This window comes from Dermacentor silvarum, chromosome 1, assembly GCF_013339745.2.
Source record: "Dermacentor silvarum isolate Dsil-2018 chromosome 1, BIME_Dsil_1.4, whole genome shotgun sequence".
NCBI lineage: Eukaryota > Metazoa > Arthropoda > Arachnida > Ixodida > Ixodidae > Dermacentor > Dermacentor silvarum.
Window position 1 is genome coordinate 299,923,108 of NC_051154.1, and position 20,193 is coordinate 299,943,300.

The window sequence follows — 20,193 nt, forward strand, 5'->3', positions numbered from 1 at the left end:
TGAGTCCCGTCATTTCACTCAGGACTGATGTTAGTTAGGGGTTTAAATAAGCATCTCCGGCCAATCATAGGAAGACGATGACTGTCGTCTGCTGTGGCATTTTCTTTTTCGTCTGTTTTTACTGTTGGCTTTATGAGCGTTATGCTGTGCTCGTTTTTACCAAACACGAAGTGTTTCCGGCTATACGCCTCTTTGTGGTTATAAAAATAAATGTGTGTGTGTGTGTGTGTGTGTGTGTGTGTGTGTGTGTGTGTGTGTGTGTGTGTGTGTGTGTGTGTGTGTGTGTGTGTGTGTGTGTGTGTGTGTGTGTGTGTGTGGTGTGTGTGTGTGTGTGTGTGTGTGTGTGTGTGGTGTGTGTGTGTGTGTGTGTGTGTGTGTGTGTGTGTGTGTGTGTGTGTGTGTGTGAGTGTGTGTGTGCGTGCGCACGTGCGTTCCTGCGTGTGCGTGCGGGCCTGCGTGTGTGTGTAGACGCACGCGACAATTATTCACTTCGATCCTGAGATGCATTTTATTTCACATCATCACAATGGTGGTACGTCATTTTATGCGCCATTTCGTTTTTTTTATTTCATCGTGTTGACGTGCCGCGTCGTATCATAGACAGAATTGTGATCCGTCCTTCGCATACGTTGGTTCACACCGTAGGCCACATAATGAGCAACACCATGGGCACAGACACAACGTCGCTTCAACTTTGTGCTGAATTAAAACTATGATATGAAATAGGCATAGCGCAGAAGACGACAGCAAATTGTGCAGCAGCAACAAGTTTTGATAACTAGAAACGTTTAGGCGTTTTTTCGTTGTTTCATCTCGCATGGAGAATTATAGCCTCAAAGCGTTATTCTCCAGCTGCCTTGCTTGCGTCAAAGCGTTTTAGCGTAAGACCCGAGGAGAAAGCAGAGAGCAGGCAGCTGTACTAAGTTTACAATGGGAGAGAGGAAAAAGAAGAAGAGCACTGAGGCCACGGCTCTCACGCGCTGGCGCGAGAAGCCCCCGTGGCATAGAAAAAACCTTGCTCGCGCGTTCGAACACTGACACCGCCGTTAGGCGTCGTCTTCGCTGCTGCGCATCGACATTCTCGGAAGTGTCAGCATCCCAGCCGTCCTCGATTCACTCGTCACACGTCGAGAGGGGACTATAGACGACGTGTCCTACGTGTCCACCAACTTGGCCCTTCACGACGTTCGCTCAGAAAATCGCGATCTTGTGCTCAAGCCGCTGAACAAGGCCAACGAACGCGCCTGCGACAGCTACGTAGGGACGCCGAAGGAAATTATTCCCGAGGGCCGAGTGCTACCTGCTCGTGATTGGCGTCAAGGACAGAGTGTCCCAGTACAACACCATGCAAGCTTCATGTACCGTCCAAGGAGCCTCGCGCCAGATGTTGGTCGTATCTAGGGGCACCGGACGCTTGCTCATGATACACAGGTATTTGATTTCGTTCTTCTGTGTACAGGGAGGGAGGGAAGGGGGGGGGGATTTAACAGTGCCGAATCTCTGTAGAATTGCATTCTGGGGATTTTGGTTCCAGAACTGATTGTGGCATGTCGTAGTGGGGGCTCCGGAATAGTTTTGACCACCAGGGGATCATTAACGTGCCCTCAATGCACGGGTAATGGGCGTTCTTGCATTTCGCCCCCATCGAAGTGCGGCCGCTGCGGCCGGCATTTGATTCCTCGTGCTTAGAAACACAACACCATAGCCGCTAAGCCGCCACGGCGGGTGACTGAGTACAAAGGCCGAAATAATTCAATTTCGAGAATAAACCTTACGGCATTGTTTCGTCTCGTGCAGAAAAAATAATAGCGTTTATTTTTTGCAGAGTCCAAGCAAAGCAGGGATTTCTGTAGCAATACCAATTAACAGCCATAAGGAGCCTTCATTGTGCTGCGCTTGCGTTTTAACAAGATTGATATGGCCGAGGATCCGCACATCGCATCATAATAAGCTTGAAAAATGTTTTTAATTGATTTTACCTTGGAATATTTTTTCTATAGTTGGATAAAATGTACTTTTATTCATCATTGATAATTATAGTGGTAATTCCCTCATTGGAATTAAAAATAATGGTTCGGTATTACCGTATACATTGCGCAGTTTCGTTTATATTCAACCTGGGCGTGATATAGAATACCGACAAAATTGTTAAGACAATTCCTGATATTCTTCCTTTAAATTAGTATCCCGCATTCTTAGTCGCTGCATCCATCTGGTCTTTGCAAGCTTCTCAAACTATGCATGCATGAATATAATGTTAGGGAGGAGTATACGCAACTTCGGCGCATGTTGTGGTTTTGCCAAACCTAATGGTTTTTTGCGTCAACCTTGATTTGCGTCTTATCGTCGACACTTTGACGCTGGTTGAGAGTCAACTGCCTAGCCAACTTCACGACGATATGCAGATGCTTCATGCTACCCAGTTATTTGCTTGGAGGAGTCCGCGCTGTGGCTCTGCTAATAGCCCCCGTTTCGTAAGAGGATACATCTACCTCGCAAGATTCAATCTCAATCTCGCAAGATTCAATCTCAATCTCGCAAGATTCAATCTCAATCTCGCAAGATTCAATCTCAATCAATCAAGGTTTGTATCTAATGGACCGAATTTACTGCTTGCTGCAGATACAATGACAACCTAGAGTGCCCCCACTGGCTAGTAGCGGATTCTTGATCTAAATAATCCATGTTAAATTGCAGAAAATCGCTTACAACCGTAACTCAACAATAAAAGCGATAGCGAAATGTGTAAACTAGCTACTGAGAGACCTAAATTCGGCAAAATTGATATTTTGTGCACTACTCTGTAAAGCACACGCATTTGCGAGTTTACTACTGAAAGATCATCGCAAATATTTGAACAGTTTCCCACAAGGTGTAAACTGACAGAGCAATCTTGTCTGTTTGGGATACACGTACTAATAGAAGCAGTTTATTTATTTATTTATTTATTTATTATTTATTTATTTATTTATTTATTGTTTGGTTGTTTATTTATTTACCCTCATGGCCAAAGCATTCCAGAGCGGAGTGGGTAAACAATAATCATAGAGCACAATAATGTAACAAAGCATGGTAAGGCATGGTAATTCCTAATTATAGAATGTTATCTAAGGCAAATTTAAACAGGGTGTTATCATAAATGGAAACAATGTCCGAAGGAAGGCGATTCCAATCCATGCAAAAGCGAGCTTTGTTTTTGTTGCCGAGTCAAGAATTCATAAGCTTCAACGTTAAAGGTTTTTATGCACCCATTTCAAGTAGTTTTTAAAGAAGTTTACTGCCTCGTATTAACAATAGAACTCAATAAATTGGCAGAATCCAGCGATTTGCCGTAAAAGCGACAAATTTCATCGCTTGATCCTCATGCCCCAAGGCAGAGCAAGTAGTTATGATTGTGCGCTTCGAGTCAACTTGTGCGAATCCGGTAATATTTCGTGTCCACACTAGTTTGGCGCAAGGAAGATAACGCCCGCCGATAATGCAAATATTTTGGACCTTTTACAAAAAGAAAAGCCTAGAGAAGGAGATAAGAAGAACGTGATAAGTGCCAAAGAGAACCCACCTGCAAATTGGGAGGCTTCTATCATCCACGCTTGAATATAGCGCTAAGAATATCTATTAGTCCATTCGTGACTTCTAGTGTTGGTTAAGCATTGACTCCACAGCTGATTTCAAGTCACATGACAGCTATACTCGCGGACAACTTTCTGTGGCAATGAAGCGAAAGCTACGAAGGCAGAGAGCGCTTCTGAAAAGTGTCCCGCGTTTAAATCCACGTTAGTTTAGGCTAGAGAAGAGAAAACATTAACACCTTATTAGCAACCGTTAAATAAGACAACACACCACTGAGTGTAGAAGTTTGCTTTTCTTGCGGCTTTTCCCTTCCGCGTCTGAGCAAACGCACAACCGTCGCACGTGGAAGCTGCGCCGATTCAGCGTCTGTTCCGAGCAACCAAAAGCTCTGTCAAACGCTACCGGACTACGTGCCGCGGTAACACATGTGCTACAGCCACGCGCCCGTAGCTTTCCCTTCATTGCCACAGAAAGTTGTACGCGAGTATAGACCACATGTGTTTGTTGAATGCTAATACTCCAAGAAGGGTTCCAATCTATGAATTAGAGTTATTGCACTCATATACCTTCAAGTGCGAGCCGAGGTATCAGAAAACATGTGTACATACCTTAGTATACGGCTGCATAGGAAAATATTATTATTAATAATGTTATTTCTAGTACTGGCGCAATTCTCGCTCCTTTGTGTATACGATGCTGCTGATTTTGCTGCCATATAAATGGTGTAGGAATAAATAAAGGAAACAAAGGGCATTGAGACTGTTTTTGTCATACTGGGAACCTTTTCCAACACCGCACTGAGTCACATAGGCAACAGCGAGGAACCAAAAAATGAATTCCTAGCTTCTGCCCCTTCATGAAAGAATGTGCGAATTGAACACACAACCGAGATGCTGGAAACTGTAGCACGAGAAAGTAGCACAAGAAAGCCGGTGGCATACGATATAGTGCACTGGGGACGTATTGTGTTAGGATACCTTTCCTATTTTTTGTACCTTCCTTTATTAGGAATGCACTATTCATTCAAGTCATGCTTGAATGAATAAAACGTAAAAAAAAACTAACGTAAATTACCGCACCTTGAGCACATTTCGGTCATGGTTAACACCAAGTTTGCAACAGAATGGTAAATAGCAAAATTTTTCGCGCAGAGAATATTTTTTGGGTAATCTATATTTCTTTTAAGTGTCGTTAGGATAAATTAGGTTAGATCTTGATCGCATGGCAGCTCCATTTGCAGAACCAAGATTGCAACGTATATTCCACCCAACGACATTTCTTAGTATACTTAGTGGTAAGAAAGCTCAAGAATTGAACGCCACAACAACGGGATTCGCAGAATCTGTCTTCCGTCTTTTCCGAATGGATGATGAAATCGTCATTGTTCTGATTCGGAAGGCGCAGTTTACTTATAATCAAGCAGAAAACGTTTCATTCGAAGAGCTGTAGCGTTCCGCGAAGCCTTGGATGACCAATGTGCGTTTCAAAAGCAGCGTTAATTATCGTCATGTGTTCTCAACGCAGTTCGGAGAAGACGAGTTCACCAGGAGCAGAAGTTGCCGCGAGCATGATTCGCCTGGTCGTCGAGAATGGCTCAGTGGCTCCTCCCGAGTACAGCTTCGGCGTCTTGGCCGGGTACCCGCACATCCACCCACGTGACAGGCGGACGTGTATGTTGACGATGCAGAACTGCATCAGTCCTGAGAGCAACAGCGGCAGGAACGACGTGATAACTCCAAGCAGCTGCTGTTGTAGGCAAGGCGCAAGGTAAGACTAACTGCTTTCCAGCAAAAACTCCGAAGGTCTGCAGCAGCCTCATTCAACTGTTTCTCCGACTGCTATCGAAACATATTATAAATGCATGGGCGCCGGCCGTGGCCTTCGCTCACAATTGAATTAACCGAAAAATAAAATTAACCGGATCGAATTAACAGAAAATCACTGTATTGAAGTTCTTTATATCTAGATTTACCTTCATAAACAAACTTCTATAAATATAGGTTCAAAATGCATGCTGTTCTAAGGACAAGAAGTCGTAGAAAGCAGTATACTTCAATGTATTGAAATTCGTTATATGAAGGCTTAACTGTATAATGAAGGTATTTATTTGTCACATGGAACTTTATTGTTATTATAACAGAGTTCAGCTGCACTTTGATCTTAATTTAAAAGAGCATGGTCATCTTTATGGAAACTAAATAGCTCGAAAAGCACTTGACCTACATTCCACGCTGCAGGGAGGCCATTGTGCGTGCCATCAACCGTGTGGTGGTGCTCTATGGCGAGACTGGATCTGGGAAGATCACGGAGGCTGCCCAGTTCTTCTTTGAGGACTACATCCATGGAGGGCAAGGCTCTTGGTGCAATATCAAGGTCACCCAGCCAAGGAGGATGGCAGCAATCTCCATGGCAAAGCGGGCGGCTCTCGAGTGGCACGAAGAGGTTGGTCAATTTATTTAAGTGAACCTTTCTTTGCCTCTTCCTTCGACTTTGCCACTACTGCTGCTGCTGCTGTCGCTGTCTTGCACGCCACGTCGGTTGGTGCTGTATGGCAGGAGCTCGGCAGAGAGGAAAGACGACATGAGAAGCTCATTTCAGCCTTTCCACTGCATTGCCACTGTGACTGGTGTAATTTTTCGTTACCCCCCCCCCCGCAAAAGTATTGCAGAGGCTGCAGTACTTTGTACAAATGTGCAACAGTCTAGACGTGAGGTAGATAGATTGGTAGAGAAGAGGTAGGAAGACGGAGCAGAGCATGGGGTAGAACCGACGCAGTCGTGAAAGGAGTGAATAGCAACCTTGCTATTCTTCGCTCACAGTCCACATACAGGGGGGGCGGGGGAGGTGAAGGCGACGCAGGGAGGGAAAGAAACGCTACTACTACACACGACAGCGGTTGCGGACAAACTGGATAAGTTTAAGTGAAAAGTACTGTCCGTTTCCCCCCTTTCTCTGCAAATAAACACCGCACAAATTTGCCTTGCGAACAACTGGCGCAGGTTGGGAGACCCAAAGCCACAATACAGTACCGTGACGTCTAGGCGACACTACGGAAGCGACTACACATCAAAAGAACATTTATGTGCCTGCCATGGCAGCTTTGCGGGTATGGCGTTTCTCGAGGTCACGGGTTCGATCCCGATTGCGGCAGCTGCATTTCTACAGGCGCGAAATACAAGAACGGTCGTGTACTTAGATTTAAGTGCACATTAAAGAACCCCAGGGGGTCAAAATTAATCCGGTGTCCACCAATACTGCATGTCTGATATTCTGATAAATCTGATAAACCTTATAATCAATATGATAATAAACATAGGTCAATTCAAGTTCAACACTTCGGCCACAACGCGATGGCCACATATCGTGGCCACGCTGTTTATGCCACGCCTGAAGGCGGAATTTGCATCTAACCCGCACCCCGAAGTTACTGCTAAATCTGCTAACACGGGTTATTCTTGCAAAAAAATTATATCCTTCCTTCATGACAACTATAAATAACTGCAGGAGTGGTACTGTTAAGCAAAAGTGCTGTGCTAGACAATTTTGTTGACCAGAAAGTATAATTTTCCTGTAGATCATTTGCGGTACAATAAGCTGACATTTTTTGTTTCGTACCTCTGGTTGGTAAAAAAAATTGCATTTGAAACCAATAGTAATCGTATTCGACTCGCTCTTGGTTTTCATTATTTTCATTTGTTTTTAAATTGTAAACTTGGTATTCGCACACTCCTAGTCGAAACCAATGACGCGGCATGGGAACATTGTAGTATGCAGTTTATTCTACCATAGAGCATATACACAAAAATTTCATGGCCGCTGCTCTTTCGCACCCTTTGACGCACCGTAAATTTATTAATAGCCGTTGGATCTCTCTCAGAAATATATAAGGAACATTGCTCATCGTCCATGAGTACGGGCTGCATCTAAATGTTTGTTTTTTGAATTATATTTCGATAATCTTTATGGTTACTAAAATAAGAGGTAGCAACAGAACGGCATCTTTGTGGTTGGCACTTTTTTCGCACAGCTTTTCTTCTAGAGTTAGTATTCTAACTTTATAGAAGGATAGCTAAGGATTGTGGGGAAAAACGAAATTAACTGCTCTACTTGCTGAGTCCTTTCAAAGGGGTTGGGACGTCAACCAGAGCTGCGGGTGGCATTTACCCTTCCCCCTGCCGTGCGGAGAACCCTGAAGGAGCTCAAAGTATACTTACTCTGCTGGCAAAAACTTTCAAATACAATCTCCAATCGTTTTTATCACTCGCCAGGTTTTTCGCACCTGCACGTTAATTCGGACTGCCCCTATAACAAAGGCAGCCGAAACCTTGGATGGCGTACAATGTGTTATTCAGTTTTTCGGACACAATCTGCATGCGTTATGATGCAAACATGGCCGGTGGGAACAAAGTTGCTGCCACATAGCAAACTGCGACTCTGGCTACCGACTGCCATGCAAGGAGCACTGTTTAGGACTAGTGACCTAGGCAGAATGCTTGCGATAAAAATTTGCCATTTGCTGAGGAAGTGGCTGGCGGCACATTGTGGGCAGCTCTCCATCACGTATACAGAGTTTAAGTTAGGTGAAGGCCATGCAAAGGTTTTACTTTTCACTGCGACTCGGCTTCACGGAAGGCCACCCACTGTAGCGTGTTGCATGCTTCTAACTAATGTTGCAATTTGATATGAACTGTAGTGCGCTTGTATGCAATTCATTATCTTGAAACGGGGAATCAGTATTGACTCATAGAGCATGCTCTCAAGAATTACTTTTTTTTAAACTCCGCAGCAAAAAGTTGATCACTGTATTTCCTTTTTATGCATCATATGCCAAGTTGTGGAGGTTAGCAAGACATTTTGCAAGTAATTTTTGCTATTGTGGAAGCGCAGTTTACAAGTACATCTGTATGCAATTTTCTCCGTGGGGCAACATTGCAATGCTGATGTCAATGTATTCCACGAGATAATTTTCATTCCTGCAGCTGAGCGACACCGTCGGCTTCCATGTCCGTCTCACGAAGCAGCTGCTGACGAGCCGCGGAGGCAAACTCTTCTGTACAGCGGGCATCCTGCTGCGGCCCTTGCAGCAGAACGTCGAACTGCAAGGAGTGTCGCACGTCATCGTTGACGAGGTCCACGAGCGCGACGTCTGTACCGACTTCCTGCTTGTGCTCCTTCGTGAGGTGCTCTCCATACACCGTACATTCCAGGTGGGCTTTTCTTCATTCTTAATTGTGGCGATATGCCTTCCAAATCTCTCCGAATTTTTATAATGTTTACGCACATTTACAAATGTCACTGATTTCTCTCGCTTTACGCTCACACCGCCCAGGTTGGCAACAAAAATTGGAATTCTTTTTCTCGAGTAATCGTCGCACCCTCAAATTTCTGCAGCGACGATCGTCTGCTTGTTCCGACGTCAATGTTGACGCTAAATAAGTTGGGCCAGAATCAACTTATCCTCTTGTCACTCTAGATTCAGTTGCACTTTCAGTAACTCTATCATGCATTTTTAAGAACTTTGTCCTGAGCAAACACCTTTCGTTGCACGGATACAGTCGAACCCACTTATAACGATCCCAGAAATAACAAGGTATTGGTTATAACGACCACATTTCAGTGCACTTACGATTTTCTGTCTCTGCTTGCTGAAACTGCTTCCAGAGACAACGAATGCTTTTATTTAATATATGTACTCTTACAACGAATGCTCCCAACGCAGTGACGGTAAAAAAAAAAGTCGTAGTTTCACCCGAAAGGCGAAGCATCAATTGCGAATGCAAATTAGCAGAGAGCTATTCGGAATAGGGATAGTAGTTTTATCGGCGGCATAAAGTTGGACGCATTCACTTACTAACTGAATTAACAGCGTGGTGTCAGCGCGCACAAGCACACATGAATAGATCACACTCGATCACCACGGTCAAAACGCTGGCAGCAAGCGCAGCCGCCGCAGCCAGCGTAGGTTCGTGTGGTCTATCGCTTCAACGGAAACTCAGCGGCCGAATGCACAGCGCATACAAAGGTCAGAGCCGTGTGGAGATCGCTTGCATGATACGGCGCGCGCGACAACACCGGCAGCCCGTAGCGGCGCCACCATAATAAAGAACCAAGCGCAAAATACATGAACGCATTTGTTGGCAGAGTAGAAGCCGCCCCCTCCCCCTCCGTCCCGCGTTGCCTTCCCGCTTTGATCCATTCGCGTGGTATATTGCGTTGCCAGTTCCCCTTGCGCCCGGTTGCAAGATACGCATTTGGTGCCGCAGCAAAGCGTCGTCCCCCTTTCCTCCCTCCCATACCGCAACGGCGTTTCGCGCCACGGAAGTCGCGTTTCCTCTCCGCCGTGCGTTCGCTCTCCGTGATAGCGCGTGTTCCACGCGCGCTTTCACTCGCACATACGGCGCGTGGCGACGATTTTATCGCCCTTGTACTTTATACGGAACCTCACGCCGACGGCGATGGCGACGGTGACGCCGACGGCAGAAATCTGCTTGAGGTGTCCATATCATTGCTATCCCAATAAAAGAGGGCACACGCGTGAAATACCAAAGCAGGTAAGCGTCACCAAACATGACACAAGGCAGCGCGCACACCACTTCAGTGCAACCACGATGATGAAGCAGCCTTCGAGATGAGTGAGTGGCCGCTGTGGGCGGATTTCTGAAGCCGTGAGACTGGTCACGCACGGTCACGCGCTTCCTAGGCACGCCTCCACGAATGCGGCGTACAGCATAAGCAGCATAGCGCGGGGCGTGCGCCGGTGCGATATCGGATCCCACGATGGCGTCACACTCATTTTTGCGCAATTCCCCGTGCATCACCACGTGCAATATGCCTGTTTGAGAAGGTCCCTGTATTTTTCAAAGGTAGCGCCAACTCCTCCTCTCCGCACGTAATCTCTCTTCGCCCCTCCCTATCGGCCGCCATTAGTGAGCGAAGCGCACGGCCGCTACCGTCCACTTCATATCGTATTGCATGTGACGCGTTGAAGCGCTTTCTTCAAACGCGACTGTTCTGGGCGCATTTTCAAAAGGCTGTTCGTACGTAAGATATCTACGTAAGATATGCAGTACCTTCAAATATTATTAGAATCTGCACCGCTCTAACGAGGAAAACGATAATTAGAACAAGTTAAACGCAATCCTAAGCAGTCTTAGCTACTGCTGATGTTTCTCGTAATCGAATGGTGTTATGTTTACCTGACGCATTTATGAAAACAAAGAGCTACATCAAGCTATGCACACACAACACAGCGGAGACATTTATGTGCTAAATAACATTAACGTGTTTTTTTTTATTTCCAAAATGCATCCGCGCGCTTTTCTTTCCCCCTCAGTTATATGCCTTGGTTCCCGTGTGTGCGGGCGCTTTTTGCGTTTTGCTCTTTAATTCGTGACTCTTCCAAGAAGCTCATTTTATGAGAAGTCATGCTGATATTCATATTGCCAAAATGTGCCCTTTTGCTTGCCTCAGAGCATAAACCGGGACATTTTTTTATTTTTTTACTCCGTCGTTTGCTGATGGTGTACTCGCGAACGCACCCAGCTTCCCGCGTTCATCCCTAACTGTGTGATAACCGCGATCAGAACCTCCATCAGTAATGACCTCCCTCGGCGGCAGTCAAATTTCTTCTTCCGATACGGTGGAGCCATATCGCTCGCTGTTTGAGTTTTCGTTAGCCACGAGGGACCGCAAAAAACTTGCCCCCCTTGGCAATGCTAGTCGAACATCCATAAGCACAGCAAGTCGGCATCGTGCAACAGCCGAGCGCGTCTTCAAAAATGTAAAAATCCTACGCTCACGCACAGCGCACATGTGTCCCGGTGTTTCTACGCTCACTAATGGCGCCGTGTTCCCGCGATAACGATAGGTGCGCGCGTTCTTCGTCACTTGTCAAGCCTCGTCCAATGGGAGAGCGAAAATGGTTTGCGCTACTTTGGAACATAAACCCACCTTACTGTTTGAACCACATATCTCCCCTCTAGTGCTGGTCATTGGTTTCAATGATTTGGAACAACCATCTGTCTATCCACCAAGGGAACAATTCAGCCGCTCAAGCTTTTCTGTCAATGCAGCCCGAGACGGCGAGAACGCTGCACCATGCGCTGCTGCCACGCAATGTTGCAAAGTATCAGCATGTACTACACCGTTATCAGGAGATCACGGTTCGGAGGCGCTTCGTTTACGCGTTGCCGATTGCTGATAAGGGTCCGTGATAATGTAGTAATTTCCACTGGACTACCTATGCCTTATCATACAACGTCGAATGGCCATTAACTCCGAGGCACGTGACCCTGTGCCAGCCTCTCACTCATCGTATTTGTTGTCAAGCGATAAGCTCCGGCGGGGGTTGCCGCGGCAAAAGAGTCCAACCTCGCTTTCCGCGAACCCGTTCCCCTTGCTACTCAGAGGCTGGCTTTGGCGCAAGGCTTAACCCTCCAGCGGCTGAGCGTACTTCGCAGGCTAAATTTCGCCCACCACACGAAATGCCCACAAACTTTTGCCCAAAATCAAACACATATTCTTAGATTAGACAGAATTAGACGCTAAAACCATGATTTCTCCCGCATGGCCAGCAATAGATTCGATTTCCTTCTAATGCCGAGCTCTCGGATTAAATACGACCATTAAACATATAATCGACCGCAAATCAGTTCTTCAGAATTCGGCAAGATGGAGGAAGGTTCATCAAAGGAGAAGTTGTAGCTTCGTGCTGCATACGAATGGATGTTAATTTTTCCTTTCATATAATCGATAATATTCAAAAATTCCTGAATACTTGCACACTCCTACAGATAAGGTTCATGTCCCTTCTTGCAGCACTCAAATACATTGATGATGATGATGTATGGTGTTTAATGGCGCAAGGGCGAGGTATGGCGAAAGAGCGCCATGCCAGTATGCAGCACTCAAATACATTCTCCCTGTCATATCATATCTCGGACATCACTGGAGTGAAACCACCTTTTGTAAACTTTGTTTCCATCAGTGTAAATTTCTTGTTTCGTGATGCATTGGTCAACATTCATACTAGAGTGCTGTTTCACTGCGATTGTTTACTTGGTTTTTTTTCTGTTTTGGTACCTAATGTGTTCCTGTCGAAGTATTGTGTATTTCAACATTTGCTTCTGATTTTTTTCTGTAATTTACGTCAAATGCCCTGCAAGCCATTCTGCTCTTTAAGTTATCTTGAAAGGCTCTGAAGGTGTTAAAAGTACAAATGGATTGCTGAAGAAAATTTTATAGTGGCGTATTGTGTACTTTTTTTTTCCGGCAGGTGATTCTGATGCATGCGACAACCAACACGGACAAGTTTTCGGAGTACTTCGACGACGCGCCTGTCATCGTGATTCTGGGCAAGGCACACCCGGTCACTCGGTTCTTTCTGGACGACCTCGTTTCAGAAAACATTGTGACCGCAGAAGCGTTTCAAAAGGTAATGGCACAAACGGCTGTCTAGATGTTCATGTTGCGTGAAATGTTTGGTCACTCACGCTGGGTCTGTTCTCAACTGTCGTGCCATGCACAACTTCGTACTGTTGCCGCCTTCCATGTCTGCTATGCCTAGCTTCAGTCCATAGAATAACTAAAATAGTGCCATTGCCTCTGCGCCTTTTCCCTCTGTATGATGATAATGACGATTTCTAAGGACATTCCCTTTAAATTGGGGTCGCAACAGTCACCCAGCCTGTTTGAGCTAGTTAGACGTTCCCATATCATAATCTAGCACTCTGCCTATCTATGCCTCGTACCACTGTGCCTATCTGGCAGCGTGTGGGCTAATCGCACCTGATAAAAAGTGCCGATCATCTTATTCAAGGTCCCGAATAATGCACCGTGACCACATTAATGAGTCACTGACAGCATCCTAAACGAGGGTGAAAAATACTTCAGCTCCCAGCTGCTCTGTGAGACCACAACATATAGTGGCAGCGATCAGCTGAGCAAGTGTGCTCGAGCGGTGATAGACAGAAAGAAGGGGAAAGATAAGCGCGGTAGTGCGGCCTGGTGCAGCATCTGGCTCAGCTAGCAAGCCGCCTCCGTTTGAAAAGCGACTGCAAGTGACGCTTTCGACGCTGCCCGATTGCCTTTTCTCTGGCATTTTCAAAGCTGGGATTTCGAGATATCCGGAGTTCCCCTCAACAACTTTTTCAAGATAAGGGGTGAAAAAAGCATGAATTGACATCACTGCTGGAGAAACATTTCTACTTGACCGACATTTCGAGATATCAGAGTGAGACTTAATGAGGATTACGTATTCGTTACCTGCTGATATTAGTGATTAGCGTTCCTATGTTTACCTTGTCATAGCTTACAACTAGTTATATCTGTGTTTGTTATATCGAAGTTGGACGGCAAAGTCACAGCTCTCAATTTGTCATCTGTAGTGTGCTTCTGACGCGGTCCGGATTGTTCCCGACGTTTTCATGCACATCGTGGAGATGAAGCCTTCAGAAGCAATTTTCTGTTTCCTGCCCGGGTGGAACGAGATCAACAAAGTGCGAGCAGAGCTTTGCGAGGGAGCTCCAGCGATGTTTGACAACTGGAATCTGCCGCTGCAATCGCGTCTCCGATACCAGGAACAGCAAAAGATCTTTGAAAATCCTCCAGCAGGTTGGTTGGTTTATTGGTCAGACAGATAATTGGTTGGCGGTACAAATCAATTTGCCTATTTACTTGCTTTTAATCAGTTTAACATTCACTGCGATTCGACATCGCTTTTTTTAAGCTTCCCATGGCCGATGGCATTAAACATTTATCAAATAGTACATGTTTTTACTGCAATGTGCTTGACTTTATATAGATATGTTTAATTTGCTTTATCTGTTCTTTATTGTTTGTACTGAACGCTGCCTAAACATCAGCACCAGATATATACTACCACTCTGCGCTCATCCCTCATTGCAAAACCACTGGCTTGTCAAATTTTGCAGAGTGGTAGTGCTTTGCAGCAAGTTTAGTTTAATACAGTAGATTTCAGTTAATTCTACTCGCGTAAATAATTTTTTGGTTAATTCAATTCAGACTGAAGTCCCAGCCTACATCCATACTAAGCCGGCATCCAGCTATGGACCGACAGTTTGGTGTTTCGATCCTAAAATTGGCTTTCACTGGATAATTCAAACTTGGGTGGTCAGCATCCACACACCTGACCCCAATGATGACGTTAGTAATGAATCCAATAGTGCAGTGTATGTCCTGGCCACACTTTGGGCACAGTGATTGCGTCAGACAAATGTCATCTCCGGTCAAAAACGCCTATTTTCGGCCTCCCCCAAGAAGATATTCAGGCAAAAACGATTGCTCACGATGATTTATTACAGCACTTACCCGATTTAATCGCACACCTTTTTGTCCAAAAAAATTCGGCCTAAGGTTCCCGGTATGGTGCAATACGATATGAAACCAACACCAAAACCTAGTTCATAGCATTCGCAAGAGCCTACCGTTAGACCCAGCCTAGCCAGCGTCATCACCATTGCAATCACAAGATGGCGACATCTAATGGCAACAGAACAAGTTATCACATAGCATGATGATGACGACGGGCTTCTTTCAGTATGATTACGTGAACACATTCAAAAGGTAACCCATTTTACATGTCGATCCATCAGCTACAAGTTGCGTCACATGTTCTAGGCATTTGGAAAATCGCATGCGTCGCAGGATGAGCTATCAAAGTGGTTAGCCTTGGTTGTGGGCCACCATCCCATTTGCGATTTTTGTGGAGTCGTTTGATAGATTCGGAATATCAGACGCACTATGAACCGAACGGAGAGCGCGTAGTAGTTCTTCATACACAGTCTTAAGGTGCTCCGAGAGTAACGACGATAGACTTCGCCATAAACACAGACATGCTACATTTTTGTTTTTAAAAAATCCGGTCCACATTCGATTTCTACGTTACATAAGAGCTCTGTCATTTCTATGTTAGCTTTCTACTTTGAATCCATAAAATGTGGATGAGCGTTCGATTCGGGGACATGTTAAAATCAGACAAATACTGCCAGGTGAATCAGCGGTAGGTTTGTAAGTCTTTTCTGCCTGTTTAAGGTATGTCGCCACGCAAAACGATGTAAAGGTGAACTCGTATAAGCTAAAGAGGGACTCACCTATGAGCGTCGTGAATTTTAGCCTCTCACAACCTTCCATTGAAGTATATTAAATGTTTCGAAAACATTTATTCCTGTTTTTCTCGAAATTTTATTTTCAGTTTTTTTTTGTTGCGCAAGAGCTCGTTACTTTTGAATAAACTAATATTGTTCAGTGAAACTTTCCATGCTTCTTTCCTAAACATTAAGCTGTACAATGTACTTGAAAACCATGAATAATAACTTTTGAGGTTATAGAATTTCAATTCAAATGCAACCACCTGAAACGACACAATTTTTTTCTGCTATACAATCTTAATACTGATGACAGCGCAAATATCATGGTTCATTGCACAGCCTACATATAAACCTACATTGCTGCCAATCCATTATCTTTTCATGTAGTAGTATCGGTACTTATGACTGCTGGCGTGACGGACACATTTTGGCTAATTGTTGTTATTAAAGTGCAATTAGTTTTATCAGTTTTGGTTTTTGTACCTTACACACTCGAAGGGTCTTTTTTAGCAGCCTTTCTGAACGCAGACACAAAGCAATCAGTTTATGGTCAAAATCTAAAAAGATTTCCAAAAAAGGTAGCAACGTACCTTAACCCGACTCGCCGAATAATTGTTTCCTCAGGGTCGTATTAATAGAAGTCGACTGCATCATGTTAGCAGGCTTTACTTTTATGCGGTTTATAACCTTGGGACCTTTGCATACGGTCAATCCCGGATATATTGAACTCGGATATACAAAATTATTCTCTATATAGAATAGTTGTAAAATTACCTTTTAAATCCTTTGCACAAGTATAGCGATGTACTACGCGTACATTGAACTCCTGTTCACCGCCACACTCGATATATCGAACGCTGTGCCACGCCGTGCTCCTGCAAGTACACTTCTAATGGGGACGCGATCACTTCTTGCGTTTTCCGAAATATGTAATGCCGACAAAATTGAAATGCACTGTTTTGGCAGACGCTGTCAAACAAGCGATTAATCTGATGGGCAATACATGCCATGGCGGAAAAATGAGCGGGGTGCTCTCAGTTTTGCTCGCTGCGCATATGGATGGCTGGTGCAAACTGCTGCTGTTCGTCATCGGCAGGAGCAGATCACCGCTCAACTTCGAAAACGCAAAAGGTCTCTCGGTTAGTTACCCATTCCGCAAGGAGGCGTGGAGGACATCTCTTTTGAGTGAATATATTGGGGATCCGTTGTTATTTCCCTATGAATCACTCATGCTCTTATCGCCAATAAAGAGTGATTGATTGTTTAATTGATTAGTTTCATACACAATAAATTCAAAGCGGACGTAGACGATGCCACTCAAAACGCAGATTCTACTGAAACGGAACAGCCTTGCCACATGTAACAGCTATGCGAAAAACACGATGATTAGCATGCCTGCAATGCTATTTCACTCGCTGGAAATCAACTTAGAAACCCATCTTTCATCACATTTCCTGCACTCTTCCTGCCTGCAGATGTGCGCAAGGTGATCCTGTCCACCAACCTTGCTGAGACATCCGTCACTGTCGACGACGTGGTGTACGTTGTAGGCACTGGTCTTCACCGAGATCAGTGCCTGCTCGGTACGTTCCCCACGTCGATGGCCAGTGTCCAGCAGCGAGCGGGTCGCGCAGGTCGTGTACGATCTGGAGAGTCATGCCACCTAATCACGCAAAATGTGTTCCTCTCCTGGGACCAGTTCAAGCGCCCCGAGATACAGACCACCGACCTAACAACGGTGGTCCTCGACTGTAAAGTAAGTGCAGCTTCACTCACTCATTTGAAGTTAGAACAATTCATCATTAGTGCCACTGCTACAATGCTATAGACAGGACGGTGAACATTAGAAGAAAAATATAGGATGAGAAATTGAACATGGCTGGCACAACTAGTCTTATATACAACATAGTGATCAAAATTCACAGGGTCTGTTATTTTATTCCTAAGACGTATTGAAGCCGAAAGCCCAAGTGCCGATGCTATAAAGACGGACGCATGACGTACACACCCCCGTAATTCGCTTAGACAACCCTCTTAATTTGCTTGCTCATCCTCTTATTTCACTTACTCATGCTCTTAATTGGCATTTGCTTACTCATCCTCTTAATTCGATTAGTCTAGTTCACTTAGTCATCCTCTTAAAGTGTGCCATTGTGTCAAGAATGTGTCAAGTTGCTCTTACAATTTGCTGCCAGATTACATACTTCAAGTTGTGAGCGAACGAACATTTGCTTCGCTGTAACCATTGTTGTAGCGAGCGCTCCAAGCGGATACCTTTTGCTACTCGGCGAACCTTCTACGTAGGGCTCTCATTACCGTGATTTTATTCTTTATTTCCCTGTTTTTACTTTTCCTCATTTCCTATTTTCCTCTTTCCTCCTTTACATGTTTTGCACCCACCTGTTATTGTATGAGACAGGCGCTCTAAAGTTCCTTTTTTTAAGTCGTGCATTTAAAATGCAGTTTGCTCGCGATGATCAAATTCAATGATTCCTGAAAAAGAAACTTTTAGTTTGTCCACCGTGTGTTCAGTGCTTTTTTGAAAAAGTGCCCAATTCGAACCAGCACTTAGGTAACTAGAACTTTTTGGCATTCCTAGACATGGCAACATCGGAAAGTTGGCTGTTTAGAGAACCTTTACAAGACATTAAAGAGCAACATTTGATATTTTGAATGTGGTGCATGTTGGCTACTGCTGCTAGAAAATGGCACTGACAACCAGGTAACTTGTAGGTATCGCACTTTTTTTTTGCTCCTCCGGCAGACCAGGTTGTATGGCTGTTTGTACACGACCTTGTATATATATCAATTCAAACATTCCACTTTGTTTGGGATAATTTAAGGATGTGCCAATTCAGTAAAAAAATTTTATTTTCTGTGAGTTTGAATCTTATATAAGTAGGCTCGTATGCACTCCATGTTGAAGTGCGCTCCTTCGGTTGGAAAAAATCGTTGTTCACATTTCCCGCTTCGTAGAAGTAGCCCAGCACTAAATGAGGAACATGATCAATACTTTGTTACTTCGCTAAAACAATACATGAAAATCAGTAACTGTGCTTGGTGACAGCCTAAGAATTCTCTACAAGCTCCATTTATAAAACTGTTGCACTGGTGTTTTGGGCCTCTACGGTCCGACGTGCAGTCACACAGTGACACCGACGTTGAAAGAAGTTCGCCTCCACTTTGACATCCCAGAAATGAGAAGTCAATTGGCAGGGACATCTCTACAAAATTCTTGGAGTCTGGGTGACTGGTATTTGCTGCTGCATCGTATTGTTTAGTTGTAACTCACTATAGTCAGGCACGGATATAGCATTATTACGCCCAGAAATGGATATAACGAATTATCTGATATACTGAAGTAAATCTAAAATGCTTATCGCTGATAACAGTATCAAGTTTCACTTGATGTTTTAACTTTGATCCCCTGAAAGCAGTCAACTTGTTCCGATGTCGGCGTATGATGAAGTTGTTCAAAAACTTTTTTCTTTCAGAAATCTTGTGTTCATGATCATTCTTTATAGGTTTTAACGATGTCGGATTCAGTGATTCTGTATTTTCTTATGGCAAATATTTTATGTAACAAGAGCTGTTTTGAGTCGTATGCTGCTTCCTTTTAAAATATACCACATTGCATACGTTGCTAACTAGGCAGCATAACAGCTTTAAAGAAAATTGTTGCTTTATTCAGACCATCGTAGCCAATGCACCACACCTGCCCGATGACGAAATCGAAGCGGAGGCATCTGGCAGGGACGTGGTGCGCGACAACGCCGGCGCCGAAAGAACTGTTTACGACATCATGACAGGACGGCAGCTCACAGTGTCGAGCAAGTCCAATCCCCGGATAGACCGTGAGCTCATGGCGAAGGTTGAGAAGTCGTGGAAGTGCTACCAGCGTGCAAGACTACAGCATCCAATATTTGCACGCAGGTGAGAAACCGGTATCGCCACGCATATCCTGTGCCAACATAGAACCTAAAACTATCTTCATCCTGAAAGGACCTACTGCGACAATGTTTCACATTGGCTAAATTTGTTGTAGATAAGCAGTACGGCTCAATCGAAATAAGATTGTCAAAGCTGTAAGGGCTACCAGTTACCTAATTCTTCATCTAAATAACACCTTAGCTGCAACGTGAGCATGCAGTGGCCAGAAAATAAGCTGCAGATTTTATAACCATGCGCGCACGCTAACTTCGCTGTCGTGCCTAGACACCCTGACGGGCCCAGGTTCTCAGCACTTTGGATCCTGTGCCATTTCTGGTGTGTGGTAATGGTAGCACTTCTTTTAACTTCTGGTGTAAATTTGTGGGACATTACTGTCCTTAGTGAGGTTAGAAGAACTGGTGAGGCTTATACTTTGCCGACTAACGGCCACCTCCTCTGCTACAGAAGTCCTCCAGATAAGAGTGAATTCGGTGTAGGATTTCTAATCCATAAGGACATAGCGGGTAACATCGATGAATTCTACAGCATTAATGAGGGGGTAACAGTAGTCCTAATCAAGCTG

At 44.7% G+C, this 20,193-nt stretch overlaps 1 protein-coding gene across 1 annotated transcript in view; it reads left to right on the forward strand.

Moving 5' to 3' along the window:
* The window catches only part of LOC125942971 (uncharacterized), a 134,394-nt gene that overhangs the window by 99,948 nt on the left and 14,253 nt on the right, over nucleotides 1-20,193 (forward strand). Inside the window, exons 3-9 of the mRNA XM_049661265.1 lie at nucleotides 5,947-6,015; nucleotides 8,553-8,780; nucleotides 12,848-13,006; nucleotides 13,959-14,184; nucleotides 15,625-15,646; nucleotides 17,112-17,436; nucleotides 19,372-19,613. Of these exons, the coding sequence (XP_049517222.1) occupies nucleotides 5,947-6,015; nucleotides 8,553-8,780; nucleotides 12,848-13,006; nucleotides 13,959-14,184; nucleotides 15,625-15,646; nucleotides 17,112-17,436; nucleotides 19,372-19,613 (1,271 nt within the window). The remainder of the gene's footprint in view (nucleotides 1-5,946; nucleotides 6,016-8,552; nucleotides 8,781-12,847; nucleotides 13,007-13,958; nucleotides 14,185-15,624; nucleotides 15,647-17,111; nucleotides 17,437-19,371; nucleotides 19,614-20,193) is intronic.